Source organism: Schistocerca serialis, chromosome 2 (assembly GCF_023864345.2).
Source record: "Schistocerca serialis cubense isolate TAMUIC-IGC-003099 chromosome 2, iqSchSeri2.2, whole genome shotgun sequence".
In the NCBI taxonomy this organism is placed as follows: domain Eukaryota; kingdom Metazoa; phylum Arthropoda; class Insecta; order Orthoptera; family Acrididae; genus Schistocerca; species Schistocerca serialis.
Genome location: NC_064639.1, coordinates 398,720,213 through 398,740,409, shown reverse-complemented (window position 1 = coordinate 398,740,409; position 20,197 = coordinate 398,720,213). Strand labels below are relative to the sequence as shown.

The 20,197-nt window shown below is 39.1% G+C and overlaps 1 protein-coding gene across 1 annotated transcript; it reads left to right on the top strand.

The window, feature by feature from the left end:
• The first annotated feature begins 471 nt into the window (after window positions 1–471).
• On the top strand, window positions 472–15,940 carry LOC126457225 (transcription elongation factor S-II). The gene is made up of 6 exons (XM_050093351.1): window positions 472–650; window positions 2,320–2,497; window positions 2,574–2,783; window positions 2,859–3,067; window positions 12,847–12,993; window positions 14,369–15,940. Exons 1-6 carry the CDS (start codon window positions 582–584, stop codon window positions 14,447–14,449), a joined length of 894 nt encoding a protein of 297 aa, XP_049949308.1. The 5' UTR covers window positions 472–581; the 3' UTR covers window positions 14,450–15,940.
• The last annotated feature ends 4,257 nt before the right edge of the window (window positions 15,941–20,197 follow it).

Genomic DNA, 20,197 nt, shown 5'->3' with positions numbered 1-20,197 from the left:
TCATTAGTTTTTATTTTCTAATTGACATGCTGATCGTTCAAGCCTTACATTTACGAGGACAATGGGGTTTTCTGCGATGATTTTGAAATCTTATGCAGAATATTTATAATACTGTATCGTATCTGTTCAAAAAGAATTACACATAGAGCATTTTCCGAAACTGTGACGATGTATTTGTTATTGAACATAGCTTATACAAGGTACCATATGAGCAACGGTGAAATAACTGACTTTAATCTCTCAAGTTAATAAATCACCGCAGCAGTAATTGTTCAAGTTATACATACCCATATCTAGTTAACTAAAAATCAATAAAGTAGTAGTTCCTCAGTTTGGCTTCAGTGTAGGATTTTACATACATATCGTCCCCAGGATGTAGGTTGTTATCGCTGAAATATGCATGGAAATATGTCGAAAACAAAGGATTGTATAAATATCTTTCGTTGCTTGCCTACCGATTTGTAATGTCTCTGAACTGAAGCGGTTACAGAGAGACAGTTAGTGGGGAAGAAGCTGAATGTGTGTGGGTGGCAATATATAAGTATTGGCGAAGCAGTTTTACGGAGGCATAAAGACTAAAAATGAGTGTGGAAGAAGAAGTTTTGAGAATTCAAAAGACACTTAATAAAATGACTTCTGGAGATGGCACTGTGGGTTCCTGCTTTTTCTGTTAAATTCCTATCAGTAATTAATAACGTAAATAGCTAATGTATACACACGCACAATTTTTCGTTGGGCCACTGTTTTTGTTACGAACCTCCCTCACTCGGATTAGTGCTCTAATCCCCTCCATATGAAAAAAATTTTCGATATTATCGTGACATCTAAAGACCTTATAGATTTCTTGTATGATATGTATAGTTGTTTGGCGCGAATTCTGTGTTTGATAACATTGGGGGTTTTCCATAACAGTGTTACTTTATTTTTTTAAAGATGCTCATTGTTTTGAAAATAGCAGAAAAGAATTAGGTTGTAGACAATCTTATTTCAGAAAAATACGTTTTTAATTGCATTGCATTCAATAAACCGAACAGTTCCGCGCCGTAATAGTAAGTTGTCGACCAACAAGACATTTTGATTTTTAGTTTATTTGGAATTAAATGTGTTATGTAAACATAAAGTTCAAACAATAGCAGTTTTCCCAAAGGAATTCCTTTGCCAGAAGAGTTTATGCGTTTTATGTGTCACCGAAAATACAAAGTTGGTGTAGAAGTATATAGCCCACCCCAGTCATTAATAATACTCAAGATACTAAAATTTGATCCAAATCTTAATAAATGCATAAGCTTAATATACGATCTCAAGTCACCATTCGTGGCTCAATTGTACATATTTGTATGAAGGACTGTACCGTTTGATAGTTCGTGTTGAAGAACCTGCCTGTTTGTAGGATGGGGCCTACACAATAAATAAATAAAACTAAGTATTGCTGTTAGTCTCATCAGCCTCATCCCTTCCTTCTTATGATGCAATGTGTTCATTTTGTTATTTTCCTTTAATTCTGCCTGTACACTTGATTGAGCATGCTTCTTCCCCTTGTGTGTTGTTTTCCATTTGTGTTTTTGTTCATTCTCAGTTAAAGACATAGAAACATCGACAGCTGCTCTTCCATTATGAAGTCCTCCATGCAAGGTGCGGTAGTATCTACTATTAAGTGTGAAACAATGTAAATCATATTGATATCAATAAATGATTGCATAAAAAGCACCAGCAATTGATGTGTGCCATTAGATTGTAAGAGAAAACTGTTGTTCTGTCTACAACATATTCTTAGTAAAAGTAAGTTTGGGAAATAGTATCATATCATCAAAACAACATAATTTATGTGCTTCGTAGCATGAATTGTGCAGGGTACTGGGATTTAGAAATGATGAATTTGAAATTGTGATAAATTTTTATTTTGTGTTTCCAAGCTTCATGCCAATATTTCGTTAATGAAATCTGTTGGTTTCATAATCTGTAGGTATTACATAGATACAAGGAAATTTGTTGGCTGTCTCAAGAAATGACATTAGAGTGAGTGTATTTTACACTTATTGTATGGTCGCAAATTGTATAAATAATTTTGTTGATTGAGCTGTTGTGTTACTGCAGTGAGAAGAACTTGTATGAGGTAATGGGAAACTGCAGTGGTTCTCTCTCTTCCTCCCCCCTCCTCTCCCCTCCCCATTTCTCACTTTTTTTTTTTTTTTTTTTTTTTTAACTTCTGCATAATATTCCTCATGTCTTAAAATGAATTCATTTGGGAAATGTGAGATGCTACCAACACATTTTATTTTCTAAAGTGCAACAAGTTGCAAGTGTGTAATTTAATTCCAGGGCCAGGAGCAAGCTTTAGACTTACTAAAAGTCTTACAGAAATTGCCAGTGAACTTGGAGGTTTTGACAAAGACAAGGATTGGTATGACTGTTAATGCCCTCCGAAAGTCTAGTACAGATGAGGAAGTGATAAGTCTTTCAAAGACTTTGATAAAAAACTGGAAGAAGTTTCTATCAGGTATGGAAATAATATATGTGCTCCTGAATTATGAAAGTTTTGGGGTTTGTTCAGTACAGCATCTGTTGGTTTCCAGGATCCAGTACACCAAACAGTAAAGATTCGGGAAACAGTTCCAAAAAAACAAAAGAGAAAGATGAGAAACCTAAGGAGACTGAAAACAAGGAAAAAGAAAAGGAGAAGAAGCCTGTTCCAACGACATTCCCTCCTGTGTCTTCAAATACAACTGATGCAGTTCGTCTAAAGTGTCGGGAATTGCTCGCTGTGGCAATTAGAGGGGATGGTGGTAAGTACTTATTGATTTACTGGATTTATTTGTTTTCGCATAAAATTTATGATTTGACTTCCAAAATAATTCCAGAAATACCTGAGGGATGTGCAACTCCAGAAGAACTGGCCGAGGAACTAGAAGAAGCAGTCTTTCACGAGTTTCGCAACACTGATATGCGATATAAAAACAGGATACGTAGCAGAGTTGCAAATCTAAAAGATGTAAAAAATCCTGGCCTCAGGATGAATTTCCTTGTGGGGGTCATATCTGCCAATAAATTAGCTGTAATGACAGCAGAGGTAAGAAATTGGAGACTGTGTTATTTGTAAAAGACAGCTTTCATTGTAAAAACAAGTTTTTACGTTGAGGCAGAGCTTTGTGAAATGTACATTTTTTGTGGTTGTCAATCACTTTTTGCCAAAAAATTACATAATGGCTGATGATCGAAGACATTCTACTTAAATTGTCAGTTTATCCTTCTGGAGTTCTTTCACCAAGTAGTAATGTTTCTCTGTCAGAATTATCATGTAGCTTTGTTTTGGTAGACATGTTTTTGTTCAAAATCTACATGTCTTTTAGTATGTTGAAGTTTTTCATGCCCAAAAATTGGGAATCAGCATACAATTTTCATCAGTGAACAGGAAGGACAAAATTATCTCTCTTTCTAATAGCATATGAATGAACAAACTTATTTTTCATGAATATTTCTGGTTTGCTGTGTGGAAAACTGATTGTCTGTTGATATGTAGGGCACATGACTGTTAAATGTGCTATATATTTTAACTATGGACAACATGATTCCATTAGGTATACAGGACACATTTCTGGTAGGTGTATTACTAGAGTAGAACTGGTACTTATTACACAGTAGAAATACTGCCCAAGTTGTTCTTCATTTCCTTACGGTCATTGAAGTGCTACACTTTTGTAAAGGGAAATTTGTGTTGTGAGCATGCTTCTGACACTTTTTGTGTACATTTATGTGTAGTGACAACTTCAGAGCTTCCCTTACATCTCGTTGTTACCTTTTCTTTGTAATACGTATTTACCATTCAGTGTAAAATGCTATATCTACATCTATACTCTGCAAACCACCATGAGGTGCATGGCAGAGGGTACGTCTCAATGTAACAATTATGAGGGTTTCTTTCCTTTCCATTCATGTATGTAGCACGGGAAGAATGATTGTTTGAAATGCCTCTATGTGTGCAGTAATTATTCTAATCTTATTCTCACGAAATGCATGTGAGTGTTGTGTAGGGGTGTAGTATATTCCTAGCATCACCATTTATAGCAGGTTCTTGATACTGTATTACAGACTTTCTCGGGATACTTTATGCCGCTCTTCAAGAGTTTTGCAGTTCTGCATCTCTGACACTCTCCCACAGATCTAACAAACCTGTGACCATTCGTGTTACACTTCTTTGTATACGTTCAATATCCTGTCTTAGTCCTATTTTATATGAGTCCCATACACTTGGGCCATATTCTAGAACCAGTCACTCGAATGATTTTTAAGCAGTCTCCTTTGTAGATGATTGTACGTCCCACTATTCTACCAGTAAACCGAAGTTTACAGTCTGCTTTACCTTTGGTTGAGACGATATGATTCATTCTGGGTTGTATTAATCAAAAATTCTTAAAACAATGCACATATGTGAGAAGATATACCATATGCCCATGTCTTGGTTATCACTTGTCATCATGGTTCAGTGTCAATGCCCTTTCCATTACCTAGGGAAACAGAAACTACATCTTCACTTATGTATAGTGTGTGAAAAAGGTGAGCTGTGTTTCAGTTGAACGTAGTTTCCAGGACTTGAGTTGAGTCTTTGAAAAACTTTGCTTCCTTAGTTAGGGGATCAATTATTACCTATGAGAACAGGTTCATCAGCAGCTAATAACATTTCACATTGAAAGCATGTTTATTGTACACACACTGAAGTACACACAGAGCTAAGCTGCCTACATCAGCAGACAGAGCCCCTATTTATCACATAGAATGTTGTTGCAAATTACAGTATTCTGTAAATAAGTTAGTCTGAGAACATTCCAGATATCACAAATCTTAAATAAGTGCAGGCTTAAGAATTCAAACCAGTATCCTGCTTGTCCACAGGAATTCAACTATATAACCTCTACACAAAAACAGTCCACACACTGTGCGGCTCCCTGATCACTACAAAACAGCAACCAACAATTTCAGAGTGGAGTACCACTATGTGAAACTGGGAGTGTGTGGCAAGGGGGTCCATACAACAGTTTCGGGGGGGGGAGGGGGGGGGAGCTAGACCTGGGGGTATGGTGTATCTCTAATATTTTGGAAGGCGAATGGCAATTATAAGTACCCATAAAAATTTTTCATGCAGGTATTACCTTGCACACAGTTGTGGGTACATTACTTCTTCCTTTAGTAATCTGATGATTTATGGAACTATGACATTTAGTACAGATTTGATGACATTGCATTGAGTGAGGTAGTCTGTGTTCAATATTATTGGCGAATTTCCATTTCTCATCTTGAGAAATCACACCAAAAGGTCGGTTTCAGTTTGGTGAAATCTAACAATTGCAGGAGACATTATCGGGTTTCTTGGTAGAAATTGAGGTGTATGTTCCCATTTTTAGAATCCCTGATGATGGTGTACATACTATCTGACAGATTGGCAGAGACCTGGCTACTGGTACCAGTTTCTGATTCTATCAGTGGTCTTTGCAAATCTCAATGACCCGTTGTTGGAGTGTCATGGAACGACTTCAGTATGACTGGACATAAATGAGCTGTGATGAAGAGCTATCATTTCCATCCTATTGGGTCATAATTCCATTTGTAGAATATTCCATCCTTACATGAACACCACTCATGGGTTAGACCTTGGGCCTATTTCGACTGGGCAACCGCTACCTACAAGGCAGTAAGAGAAGTGATCTGTGATTTTGAGACATGTGATTACCATGTCACCAGTCCCTGTAGCCGCTATTGCCAGGTGATGTATCCTGTTGGTTCTGCTGTTTCTTTATTCAAGCAGGTCCTCATTTGATTAGTTGTGAGTGGGCCTCGTACATGACCTGCTGCCTCACAAAAGTCCGAACCTATGACCTTCCACACCAAAGGCAGCATCGCTAACCATTCAACTGTGGAGTCGGTCAATGCTGACTGTTAATATGACTTCTTCTTTGACACCTCTAATGCCTCTGTGCTCTCCAGCAATGTTGGATCTTCCCTTTGTTCACCTGCAATATTCATTAGTCCAGCAATTAATGGGACATCTGTGTTGTGATACTCCTCCTATGGATTGGACTTCTTAGCAACAAATAGTCCAGAGCAAATAGAGACTATCGTGACAAATACAGGGATGGTAACTGTAGAGTTGTTATAGTGAGAATCAATACTGTAACATCCAAACCTACCAAAAATAAAAACAAAATACACCTTTTTTAAAAAAAAAAAATGCAAATAAAAATTAGGTTGATGCCGTCGTACAAGACAGTCACCACTTCTTCCAGCCTGACTATGTAAGGATAGATCAAGTGTGGTTCGAATTAAAAGAAATAGTATTGATGACAATTAAGAGATGTGTGGAACACAATAAAGGTCATAGCACTATTGCAAAAACAATGAAAAAAAAAATGCCAAATTTAAAAGAATGCAAATCCCCAAGGTAGGTGAAGTTTTGCAGAAGCTCAAAGTTATCATTACCTTCAATGCAAGAAGCTTTTAATAGTTTCCACAATGAAAAACTGTATGGAAATCTGCCAACAGTTGTTGGCAGCCAGCAGTTGTAACCACCAGTGTGGATGATGCACAGCACATGGTAGTATCGTTATTTTTGTGGGGGTACAAATACACTTGAACGATATGCAGTAGCATAGGCAGTTATTTGCATAACTGGATACAGAGTAGTGTGTGCAGATGCCACCTGGTATGGTCACGAGGTTTACACTGGCCGTGTTACCCCAGTTAGTCTGCCACAGTACTTTGTCCCAAAGCTGCTGTTTAGCCAGCATGAAGTCTGTGGCACTTAGACAGCCACACCCCTGCCCCTGTTGGGAGAAGTAAACGACAGTTGCCAGTTTTTGAAATGTCTGTGGGTCCAGGCAGAACCCTCTCATCATCCTTATGACAACATCACAGTTGTGACTATTTCTCGTGACATCTGGAACGCTGTAGCACTTGTGTCTGGGTGTATGGCGGCCGCCATCTGAGTTGACAGAGTTTAATGGTTGGGTGCAAGTCTGTGCAGTAGTGGCTGACAGTTCAGTGACGTCTTCGGCACTCGAGTACGCTGGCTTACATTGCTCGATGGACATGACTTCCTTTCCTTTTTTAGCTGGAGAGTCTGTTGTATTGACCTGTTCCATAATTAGGTAGGGTCATTGGTGATTTGGCTCCAAAGTATTACATTATGAGCCTAAAGAGAAGTGTCTGTCTGTTAATGCATGAGGGACGTGTTGATCACAACTGTTCCATCTCTTCCGGGAGTTTGACACGAGTCCTGATGTTTAATGGACAGGTGTTGCAGGCGAGCGAGAAATCGCTTCCCAAGCATAGGGTCCTGGATTCAATTCCCAGCAGGGTCAGGGATTTTCACGTGCCTCGATATGACTGGGTGTTTGAGTTGTCTTCATCATTTCATCATCATTCCTGAAAGTGGTGAAATTCTACTGAGCAAAGGTTGGGAGCTGATAACTGCGAAGTTGACCACCCCACAAGCCAATCATCATCATCATCACGAGGAATCACCTTTCAACTGCAGAGGCTCATCATACACAAGCTCTGCCACAGATGGCTGGTAGTCCTGCAGCACACTGTGCAGTTGGAGCAGTACTAGCAGGAATATGTTCACCCAAGGCCTTGTGGTGTAACATGTGATGGCAGCCTTAAGCAAATGATGAATCATTCTACCATGCTACTAAAAACTGTGTGATATTGTGTCATTCTTTCTAGGTTACTGCAACACATCCGTGCCATTGTATGGAACACACCTGTCTCCCATTGGCGACCGTGATCAGATGTCACCTCTTCCAGACAGCCGAAATGCTGTAAAATCATGTGACACGTTCTCTGCAGTCTGTGCTTGCAGTAGTAAAACTTAGGGCTACCTGATGAAACTGTTAGGTGGATGATGAGATCTGCAGCCATCAGTGCCAAAGTTGCATTGATCGCAAAGTTTGTGATCTGTGCCTGTACATAGTTTATCACTATGCATTTGTGGCCCTGGGCATATTTATGGGTCCATGAGTGGGAACCTTTCTGCACACGAGGCCATATAAAGTGTTGTGTTACTAGTGTCTTTGAAGCGCAAATGTTAGGATGATGTACTCCATGCAGAGACTCGAATATGCTGTGATGATGCTGTTACATACAGTAATGGCTGGCCTGGGGCTTCATCACAGTAAATTGCTATGCCATCACCTAGCAGTGGCACATGCCACAACTGGAAGGCCAGTATTTTTTGCAACATATCCTTCAGTTCTGCAATGTTATCATGTGCAGTTCCCATTTCATTGAAACCTGTGGGTGAAATAGGCACCTACTCTGGACAGTGTATAAGCGGCCATATTTTTGTCTCCAGTTATGTTCCAAATGTTGGTCATGAACTGAACAATGAAATTTAGATGATTCAGTTAAACAAGATAACAGTTGTTTCAGAGTTGTGAAAATGTGAACATCAGTCATCAGTGTATGTGGTGAAGATTTGGTCTTTGATCATTGCAGGCACTGTGCTGCCTCTCTGTGATTCTTCTTGCATATGGCGATGACCGCCTCCTAGTCATTTGCTCTAAATCCCAGAGGAATTCTTACTACTGGTACATTATTGTTACTTGCTCATAGCTGATGATGGATTGTATAGTTGGAACTGATGTAACTGTAGTAGCTGTGCTCTCAACTGCTCCAAATTTTCATTTGATGGTGGGATGGTGGCAGGCAGTTGACGTTCATGCTTTGTGGATTGCTACCATTTGTGTCTCATGGTTTTTCTGTACTCATGCTGTGTGCAAGCGAAGCTAACATTCTCACGTTGAGATCACTACTTGTAGGGTACAAATATTCTTAGACAGTATATGATAGTGCAGAGTTTCATTTGCATAAATGGGTGGAGACAAACACATACCGCTACCGTCTGGCAGGGTCACCGGTTGGGTTCAGTCTTGTACCAAAAATAAATGCTCTTGTAGCATTTTGATAAACTTTTTGTCTCTGGCGACTTGTCACTATATTTTTAATTTCTGTCTCTGAAGATACAGCCTTGAGACAAGGCCTATTTGTAGAAAGGATGTCTAAAATATTTGTTATTTTTGGAGTTGCAGACTACTCATTAAAGACAGTTCATTGATATACGTGTACATTGACATCTACATGACTATTGTACAATTCACAATTGAGTGCCGGGCAGAGGGTTCATTGAACCACCGTCAACCTATTTCTCTACCATTCCACTCTCGAACAATGCATGGGAAAGTGAAATCCTAAATCTTTCCATGCGAGCTCTGATTTCTCTTGTTTTATTATGATGATCATACCTTCCTATGTAAATAGATGCCAACAAAATATTTTCACACACTGAGGACAAAGTTGCTGATTGAAAATCCATGAGAAGGTCATGGTGCAATGAAAAATGCTTTTGTTTTAATGATTGCCACCCTAATTTGCATACCATATTCATGACACACTCCTGCCTGTTTGACGATAATACAAAAAAAGAAAGCTGCCATTCTTTGAACTTTTTTGATGTCAGTCATGTGGACAAATGTAGTGTAAGCAGTCTTTTTAGTAGACCTTTTGCATTTTCTAAATTTTCTGTCAGTTAATCGCAATCTTTGGTGTATCTTCCCCACAACATTATCTATGTGATCGTTCCAATTTAAGTTATTTGTAATTGTAATCCCTAAGTATTTAGTCCAATTTACAGCCTTTAATTAGTGTGTTTTATCCTGCAACTGAAATGTTGTGGATTCCTTTTAGTATTCATGTGGGTGACTTCACACTTTTCATTATCTGGAGTCAATTGCTGCTTTTTGCACAATACAGATATGTTGTCTAAATTGTTTTGCCATATGTTTTGATTGTGGTAACATGGTAAAAGACAGCAACATCTCTAATCTGCTGCTCAGATTGTCTCCTAAATTTATCAGGATCAGCAGAGGGCCTATAACACTTCCTTGGGGAATACCAGATATTACTTCTGTTTTATTCGATGACTTTCCATTGATTTCTATGAACTGTTACCTTCTGAAAGGAAATCACAAGTCCAGTCACACAACTGAGACGATGCTCCATAGGCACGCAATTTGATTAGAAGTCACTTGTGATGAACAGTGTTTAAAGTCTTCTGTAAATCTAAAAGTTTAGAATTAATTTAACATCCGCCGTCAATAGCACTCGTTACTTTGTGAGAATAAAGATCTAGTTGTGTTTCAGAAGAACAATATTTTTTTTGCATTTGTGTTGGCTGTTTCTCAATAAATTGTTTTCTTTGACATAACCCATAACGTTCGAACATGTAAAAAATTATTTGCCAAGAATGTTAATTTTTACCACATGTAATGTACACATAGGTATCCCAATTGAATGTTCCTCCATTTTGGTGATCTAAAATTAATTTATGGAACTCATCTGATAATCCAAGTGTATGCTTTTGAAGAATATGCAGAAATTTTGTGTGTAAATTTTCTCTACCCCAGTATTCTCTGTTGCTGTACTTTGCCCTCCAGTGCAGCAATGAGTTGCTGGCTTACATTGCTGTCCAGCTTATCACGCTGTGTCATGCAAAGAGACATGTAGTGATGCTCATCATGCTGTGTCATGCAAAGGACATAGCAATGCTCAATATTGTAATTCTTTTTTGTTTTAAATATTTTGTGGCACACAAGGCACTGAGACAATCAAGTTTTTAACAAAAAAAGAATTTTCCTTCCCAGGAAAGTGAGAATGGCAAAGTGCTGCTTCTGGAGATTGTCATTACTGCTATCTTTTCTACAAAGTATAGTTGTTTATAAACTGATCACTCAAAGTAACGGTATGTGCTGGAATGACCAAGGAGTATTTTGGAATTAAGTGTTGTCATCTGTCAAATGTGCTGAACAATTTGAGATGTCTGTGTGCAACAAAACAAGACACAAATACCGTGAAATTGAGCAGCCTACCACTTGCGCCTGCTTCTTGAAAGAGCTGCATGTGCCCTTGCCCCATGGGGCAGATTTGAAACAGCTTGAAGTAAATAATTACACCCCAGAAGTAATCTTAGATGAACTATATAAAGCCATTAGTGGGTATGAAGAAAGAAAAGAAACCTGAAGATTTTGGTATTTAGTAGTAATTATTAAGAATAGAAGTAACACAAGAGAAAAAAATCTTGCCAAATTATTTATAAAACGACTGTAAAACAAGACAGTTGCCCACAATTTAACACTGATGTCATTGTTCTGCTTCACAAAAAAGTAGACAGGAAAGGCATAAAAGATACATTTATTAATCTCTTTTCTGTAATATCAAAGATATTCGATAAAATTATCATCAAGCATACAGAAAAAACTTTAATCAGGTTATGGAAGAAGCAGACCGAAGAAGTGGGTATAGCACAGCTGCCATTTGCATATCATGAATGAAATTACAGAGACAACAGTGAGTACGAATTATCACTTGCCTCGTATTCATAGAGTTTGAAACGTTTTTGCCTCTGTTTCAAGTAAATCTACACTAACATTCCTCAAGAAACAAGACCCTGATTCAGTATTTGTTAGTAACTGTATATTACACAATGTATACAACAATGAGACACCTTCCATAAGACTCTCATCAGAATAGTGAGTAATTAAAGAGTTAAAAGAGGAGTCACACAAGGAAATTATGCATCACCGAAACAGCTCTCAGCATACCTGGAAGAAATTTTCAGTTCCATAAATTAGGAAGAAGAAGATGGAATATGTGTTCAGGGAATGTATTTGAAGCAGCTACATTTTGCAGATGGCACTGTACTCCTTGCCTCTAGATAAACTTATATAATGAATCTAATAACTTAGCGCAAGTGTGAGTGAGTGTCCTGAAAACCAATACATTGAGAAGGGCATTGTACAAATAAAAGCTTTAGAGACTGTTAAAGATGTTTTGTATTAAGGGCAGTGGACAATAGTGACTAGACAAATGTAAAAAGAAATGAACACATGTGTAAAAATAATCTGGAGTGCTTTTAATAAACTAAACAGGTTCTTTACAATGAAGATTCTGAGCCATCTGGAATAGAAAGTTGGCAGTTAATTTATCTTACCAGTTTTCAGTTATGCCACTGAACAAAGACTTTTAATATGAAAACCATTCAAAAACTGGGTGTTGTTCAGCAAGCAATGGAGAGATAAATACTGAGAATTACCAGGAGAGATAGCAAAGTAAACAAATGGATCAGGGAACAAACTTGAACGGAACCTGTAATGAGGGGAATGAAGCAGCTACATTTTGCAGATGGCACTGTACTCCTTGCCTCTAGATAAACTTATATAATGAATCAAATAACTTAGCGCAAGTAATGGTACATATGTAATGGTAGGGAAATAGATAACATCAGAAAATATGCAGAGGCAACAGTAATGCATATAGCTGAAGATTGTAATGAATTAGGTAAGTATAGAGGAGGCCTTTATGTAACAATGAATGATGATGATTTTCCTCTAGTATTCTTTTGTGTTTTGTGAGACACTGAATTTTCATGTAAGTGACCAAATTGTTATATTTTTGTGATGGGCACTAGAAGTTTGACATACCAACCATTTGTATTTAAATAAGCACTTATGTGTGTGATCTCTCAAATTTTTTTTTTTATTTATTTATTTATTTTTTTTTTTTTTTAACATGAGATTGTGAATTATATTTGTATTCAGTTGAGAGAGAAACTAATTAAATTTGAAACACATTGCGGGCAACTGCCTTTTGTAGTTACGCACAATGCCTATCGTATTAATGAAAACAGGACCAGAGGTGCAACTGTTAATTACAGCTTCAACTTCAAAAGTCATTTGTACCAGCTTTAAAACTTGAACCAATTAGTGCACCTCAAGCACAGCTGTTCTTAAATTTTTGAAGGAAATGGCAAGTGATGAGATGAAGAGCTTAAGGAACAAGTTCTTGAAGGAGTCTATCAATGATGCCCAGCTGGCTACTGTCCAGGGAACAAAGACAGACTTGTTGAAATGTGGCAAGTGCAAGAAGAGGAATTGTACATATAACCAGGTAATCAACTCTAGTGCAATTTATTTTATTAAAAATTTACGTTTAATAAGAGTGAACAAGTAGTAAGAATTTGAATCTGAACCATTTTTCTCCTTTGCTAAGCTGCACCTACACTATGTAATCAAAAGTATCTGGACACCTGGCTGAAAATGAGTTAAAAGTTCGTGGCACCCTCCATTGGTAATGTTGGAATTCAATATGATGTTGGCCCACCTTTAACCTTGATGACAGCTTCCTCTCTCGCAGGCATACATACAGTCATGTGCTGGAAGATTTCTTGGGGAATGGCTGCCCATTCTACACGGAGTGCTGCACTGAGGAGAGGTATCGATGTCGGTTAGTGAGACCTGCCATGAAGTCAGCGTTCCAAATCATCCCGTATGTGTTCTATAGGATTCAGGTCAGGACTCTGTGCAGGCCAGTCCATTACAGGGGTGTTATTGTCGTGTAACCACTCTGCCACAGGCCGTGCATTATGAACAAGCGCTCGATCGTGTTCAAAGATGCAATCGCCATCCCCTAATTGCTCTTCAACAGCAGGAAGCAAGAAGGTACTTAAAACATCGGTGTGGGCTTGTGCTGTGATAGTGCCATGCAAAACAACAAGGGATGCAAACCCCCTCCATGAAAAACACAACCACACCATAACACCACCGCCTCCGAATTTTACTGTTGGCACTACACACATTGGCAGATGATGTTCACTGGGCATTCACTTCACTATTGCATCGGAAACAGTGGACCTAGGGTTGTTTAGGAGTGTGGAAATCTCGCATACAAACGTATGACACAAGTGGCACCCAATCACCTAACCAAGTTCGAAGTCTGTGAGTTCCGCGGAGCATCCCATTCTGCTCTTTCATGATGTCAAATGATTATTGAGGTTGCTGATATGGATTATCTGGCAGTAGGTGGCAGGGCAATGCACCTAATATGAAAAACAAATGTTTTTGGGGTGTCCGGATACCTTTGGTCACATAGTGTATATCAGGTTGATGATAATACATAACCATATTACAATTGTAATCTTAGCAGTCCATATGATATAGAAATGTGGTGGAAAAGCTAAACTTTTGCTTATCAGGACCCACTGCACTAGCTTATATATGGTTGTTTCGCACACAGCCCAGCGTAGTGCTGCCTGCGCCATCTGTGCCAATGTGAGGCAGCCTCTGTAGGCCACCCATGGAGGTGTGCACTGTTTAATTATGCGCACTCACTGTATAAGGTTACAGCAGCTGAGATTTTTTTTTTTAGGCACTGGTTTGTGGATGTTTGCAGACGTGTGTTGCCCAGTTGCCAGCTTAATAAAGATAAAATTGTTTAGACCATATAATACATAGATCTAACAGGTTTCTTATTCTGTATTTTTCAGGTTCAGACAAGGAGTGCTGATGAACCTATGACAACATTTGTGATGTGTAATGAATGTGGAAACAGGTGGAAATTTTGTTAAAAGATCTCTCACAGTAAAACTACTTGAAATGTTCGCATGTTAATTGCCCACGAATGTTAGAGACCTATAACTTGAAGCTAAAATGTGTGTTCATTATCCTTCAGTATGTTAATGTCTCCATTTTATTGCTTACATGATAAGACTTAAACAGTGTAAGATGATTGTACAAATTTAACTTCATTTGGGGTTGTGTGGTGCTAGATTCACATGACACATTCATGATACTGATCAAAACTGTCCAGAATCAATATAAATTATAAACAAATATTCCACCAGTGATTGATATTCACTTGTCATCAGGTCGTACATCAGTTGCATAAATGTTTCACAGTGGTGTGTAAGCTATCGGAAGAATTCTATAAACTTGTAATTGTATAAAAAAGAATTCCAAATATGATACATGTTTGCAGCATCAGGTTGCTTTTTGTTTTCATAAGTCGCCGTATAAGTAATGCAGTGATGAGATTGGGTAGCTTCATAAACAATTCTGCACACGTTTAAATGTAATGAAGAATGTGATTCTTGTAGACCAAGACACTTTAGGGTTAATGAATACTGATGACATGCAGTAAGACAGGTTTACTGTACACTTTCACATTTATTATTTGCTTTTCCGATTTTTTGTTTTGTTTTTGACGTTTGGTGGCAACTTAATAATCTTCCATTTCATTCCTCCACCCTCCTCCCTCTCTCCCACCCTTCCTCACTCGCTCGCTCCCTCCCTCCCTCCCTCCCCATTCAGCATTATTCTTCTTGAAAAGTAAAAGTAAAATTCTGGGAATTTATGCTTCTACTTTTCCTTTCAAACAGTTGTTCTCATTTCTGTAGCTGGTATTTCTATACCAGGTAGAGCTTTGTCTATAATCTTTTGTGTGTGTTTTGAGTGAATATTAATGTTATAAAGTCATTACATTTATTGTAGTAACAATAAATTAAGATAAATCTGTTGAAATTTGAGATCCTTGGAGGTCTTGGTGCTACAGTAGGCGTGCACCAGTTTGTGGTCTTGGATACATTTTGATCAGAAATCATGGTTTTGATGTAAATACAAATGTTGCTTTTTTGTGTACTCATTGATGACAATTATGTTTTAATAAAAAATTTTACATACATTGTTTTAATCCCAAGATGAACTTGTGAGCAATGTATCAGACACACTGTATAATATTGAGAATGACATGTAGTTGTGTTAGCTATTACAAATAATATTACATGGAGTGGGTTAACTGAGTTTTCAGTACCTTGTGCACTTTTGTTTGCTATCAGCTCATTGAACTCCGTATCACAGTATCAATTTCTATACAATTTAATGCCAAGTTCTGTGACATCAGTGCTAATGTGTTAGTTAAATATAAACTTCAAGGTCTGTGCTTCAAATACTTATTTGAATTTGTTTTTGTACAGTAACTCAGTAGAACTGTAACATAAAATAAATTCTTTACTTTGTATTTTGCTTTGACCTAATAAGAAAAGACAATGTTTTGCTGCCTTTTTGCTTGCTCCAAGAAATACTATCTTAATTATAAGTATAAAATGTCAAACTGTAATTTCAGTGTATTACATCAGCTGTAATTGCAAGACACTGCACTAAGCAAAATCTGGTCTGGGAAATATTTTAAGTAAGACTGATGTGAGACTGATCTGTGTTAATGAATGTCTAGAAGATGCTGGAAATCGCCACCATTGACAGCAGTGCTTGATTTCCCACGTGAGAGACAGGCATAACAGCTCTGCTTGAGTGATAGCAGGATAGCATTTCAGTGTTCTGCTGTAGCTCTTTGAGTGTGCGTGGATTATCTGAGTACTGTTGACCATTAAATTAGCCCCACAGGTAAAAATTGCAGGAACAGATGTCAAGCGATTGAGATGACCAGAAGATGGCACTGTCTCCGCTGATTGTCCTTTCCTCACTGGACACCTCATGCACTCGTGACAAGGTTGTCAAGACAGTGTATACTGTTGCTCCATCTTGCTGAAAATACCCATACAGTCTTTATAGACGTCTGTGAGTTGATTCAAATGTGGATTAAACACTTTCTGGAAGGTGTTCGATACAGTTCCGCACTGTCGCCTGATAAACAAAGTAAGAGCCTACGGAATATCAGACCAGCTGTGTGGCTGGATTGAAGAGTTTTTAGCAAACAGAACACAGCATGTTGTTATCAATGGAGAGACGTCTACAGACGTTAAAGTAACCTCTGGCGTGCCACAGGGGAGTGTTATGGGACCATTGCTTTTCACAATATATATAAATGATTTAGTAGATAGTGTCGGAAGTTCCATGCGGCTTTTCGCGGATGATGCTGTAGTATACAGAGAAGTTGCAGCATTAGAAAATTGTAGCGAAATGCAGGAAGATCTGCAGCGGATAGGCACTTGGTGCAGGGAGTGGCAACTGACCCTTAACATAGACAAATGTAATGTATTGCGAATACATAGAAAGAAGGATCCTTTATTGTATGATTATATGATAGCGGAACAAACACTGGTAGCAGTTACTTCTGTAAAATATCTGGGAGTATGCGTGCGGAACGATTTGAAGTGGAATGATAATATAAAATTAATTGTTGGTAAGGCGGGTACCAGGTTGAGATTCATTGGGAGAGTGCTTAGAAAATGTAGTCCATCAACAAAGGAGGTGGCTTACAAAACACTCGTTCGACCTATACTTGAGTATTGCTCATCAGTGTGGGATCCGTACCAGATCGGTCTGACGGAGGAGATAGAGAAGATCCAAAGAAGAGCGGCGCGTTTCGTCACAGGGTTATTTGGTAACCGTGATAGCGTTATGGAGATGTTTAATAAACTCAAGTGGCAGACTCTGCAAGAGAGGCGCTCTGCATCGCGGTGTAGCTTGCTCGCCAGGTTTCGAGAGGGTGCGTTTCTGGATGAGGTATCGAATATATTGCTTCCCCCTACTTATACCTCCCGAGGAGATCACGAATGTAAAATTAGAGAGATTAGAGCGCGCACGGAGGCTTTCAGACAGTCGTTCTTCCCGCGAACCATACGCGACTGGAACAGGAAAGGGAGGTAATGACAGTGGCACGTAAAGTGCCCTCCGCGACACACCGTTGGGTGGCTTGCAGAGTATCAATGTAGATGTAGATGTAGATACTGATCAGCATTAACAACAGTGTGGTGAAAGAATCGTATCATAATGCAGACACCAGTTGTTGCACACCAGGCAGAAATCTTGATACTAGGCAGTTGGTCTTCGAAGTACTGAAGGGATTTTCTGATGCATAATGATGTGTTTTGTGGGAGTTCACATAACTTGATGATGAACCAAGCCTCATTTGGAGAATTATAAAACAGGTCCCAAAAGTCCGGATTCCACTTCACTCAGGAACCACCAACAGAACTTAACTTGCAAAAGTTCATGTGGGTGCTTTAACTAATGCACAACAATAAATTGTAAGGATACAGAAGCAGGTCATTTTTGCGATGATGATCATCTTAACTCCCACTTGCACAGATAAATGGCATTGACATTTTGTCGGACTTTCTTCCACCCGTGCAGTGTTTTCTGGTGTTCAAACACTTTTTCAGATAATTTCAGTTTTTATTCTCGATGGGGCCTGTTTTGTGCCACTAAGCTTTGTGTTGCAAACTTTTTGGGAGGTTTTGCCAAAACACTCCCATCTTAAATTTCAGTGCTAACAGTTCTGCATGCATTTTCCATGAATTGTGCTTTGGATAACAATTGGCAATGAACTCATGCTGTTTTATCGTGAGCACCAATTTTTTGTTGCATTCAGTTGGCCACTAAATACATCTGCTCCTCTCACTCACTCAGACACAACAGTGAAATACTAAGGAGCAAGCAAGTGGGAGAAGCACATGTGCACTGCAGATGTGTGACTAGTTGATTGGTACATTGAAATCGGGGTCTCCAGCATTTTGTGTAATGGGAATTTCTCCTGTTCATTAACGAGTGTCAACTATGTTTTGGTCTTGTAAATATTTTCTGAGGTGGTTTTATTTTGCCCACCACGTGTGTGTGTGTGTGTGTGTGTGTGTGTGTGTGTGTGTGTGTGTGTGTCAGAGAGAGAGAGAGAGAGAAACGAAAGATTAAACAGAGTGTATGCAACATGGGACAAGCGGGAGATCTGGGAAGAACCCAGGAATTTTTTCATCTGGAAGGAAACCAGGAAAAACGCAGGATTTTTTAGAATTCCAGGAATTTTTTTGTGTTTTAGTTTTCAGTTGAATTTTTGTAATTTTGACTGGTAAGAAATAATTTTCTAACAAAGGATATTACAGTATCCCACTACGGCAGAATAATACTGCAGCATTCTTCTTGGGTTATCAGCCGAGTGGTGTTGTCGTCTTGTTGCAATGTTTCAATGAGTTTCGTACCCATCAACTTCTGGTGAAGTGTTGAGATGCTGTGTTCTGCCTATCTATAAAACTGCTTGGCCATCATCCGCTACTGTAGGCTGGCCAATCACATACTGGAAGGGGTATCGCATTGGTAGTGTGTGTGTGTGGGGAGGGGGGGAGCGTGGACTGGCTTCGAGACCTGGCGGCTTTTCAATCTGTCTGCGGACGCCGCTGCCTTCAGATCGGAGCATTCCTGAGGTATTTTGTCAATTGTGGGATTCCACGATGCACTGAGCTGAAAACCGCTATCCCTGTTTACTAAATTGTTGTGCAGACGTATCTCCACAGCCTCTTTGAAGATCGAGTCCCAGAAACCGTTGGCGCTGCACAGCTTTTTCGTTTTTTCAAATTTGAAGGTATGTCCCTCGATAATGCTATGTTCTGCTACCGCGGACTTATTTGTCTGTCCTAGTTGTACATTCCTCGTGTTCAGTACAGCGCTGGGAGATACATCGTTGTGTCTGCCCGATATATTCCATCCCACATTCACACTCAATACTGTAAATGCCCGGTGTCTGCAGCCCCAGTTGGTCTTTGGTTGAACCAAGTATATCTTTGACTTTTTTCAATGTGCGAAAGATGGTCGTTATTTCATGCTGCTTTAATATTCTTGCGATCTTGGCTGTTGGCAGTCCAGTAAACTGCAGAAACGCCACACGTTTTGCTTCATCTTCTTCTGGTTTCTCATCCCGCCTCTGGTTTGCATGCAAGGTGTGTCTTATTTGTGTCTCAGTGTAGCCATTCGTACCAAGGTTTCCCGCAGATGTGCTAACTCATGCCGTAAACTCTCGCTGTCACAGATCGACCTGGCTCTTTGTACTAAGGTGTTCAGTACTGAGTTATGTTGTACTGGATGGTGGCAGCTCCGAGCATTGAGATATAAGTCTGTGTGCATCTTCTTCCTGTATACCGAGTGTCCCAACATACCGTCCAGATTTTTCTTGATCAAAATATCCAAGAAGGGAAGGCAGCCATTCTCTTCTACCTCCATGGTGAATTTGATGCTGTCATGTATGCAATTGAGACAGAGTAGGAACTCCTATTGTTTTTCCTTGCCATGGGGCCACACTACAAAAGTGTTGTCTATGTATCTGTTGAAAACCTTTGGTTTATGGCAGGCGGTGTTCAGTGCCACATCTTCAAAGTGCTCCACGTACAAGTTGGCTATACCTGGGGCTAGGGGGGAACCCATGGCAACACCATCTGTTTGTTCATAGAATTTTCAGCTCAGTGCAGTGTGGAATCCCACAATTGACAAAATATGACAGGAACGCTGCGATCTGAAGGCAGCGGCGTCCGCAGACAGATTGGATAGCCAGCGGGTTTCGATGTTGGTCCGCATATAATCAACTTTATATGTGA

What these genes read in the sequence shown, in the direction of transcription:
- LOC126457225 (XM_050093351.1), top strand. Translation starts at nt 582, where the DNA reads ATGAGTGTGGAAGAAGAAGTTTTGAGAATTCAAAAGACACTTAATAAA. An exon ending in TGACTTCTGGAGATGGCACT is followed by an intron (nt 651 to 2,319) that starts GTGGGTTCCTGC and finishes ATTTAATTCCAG; the next exon opens with GGCCAGGAGCAAGCTTTAGA. An exon ending in GGCAATTAGAGGGGATGGTG is followed by an intron (nt 2,784 to 2,858) that starts GTAAGTACTTAT and finishes AAATAATTCCAG; the next exon opens with AAATACCTGAGGGATGTGCA.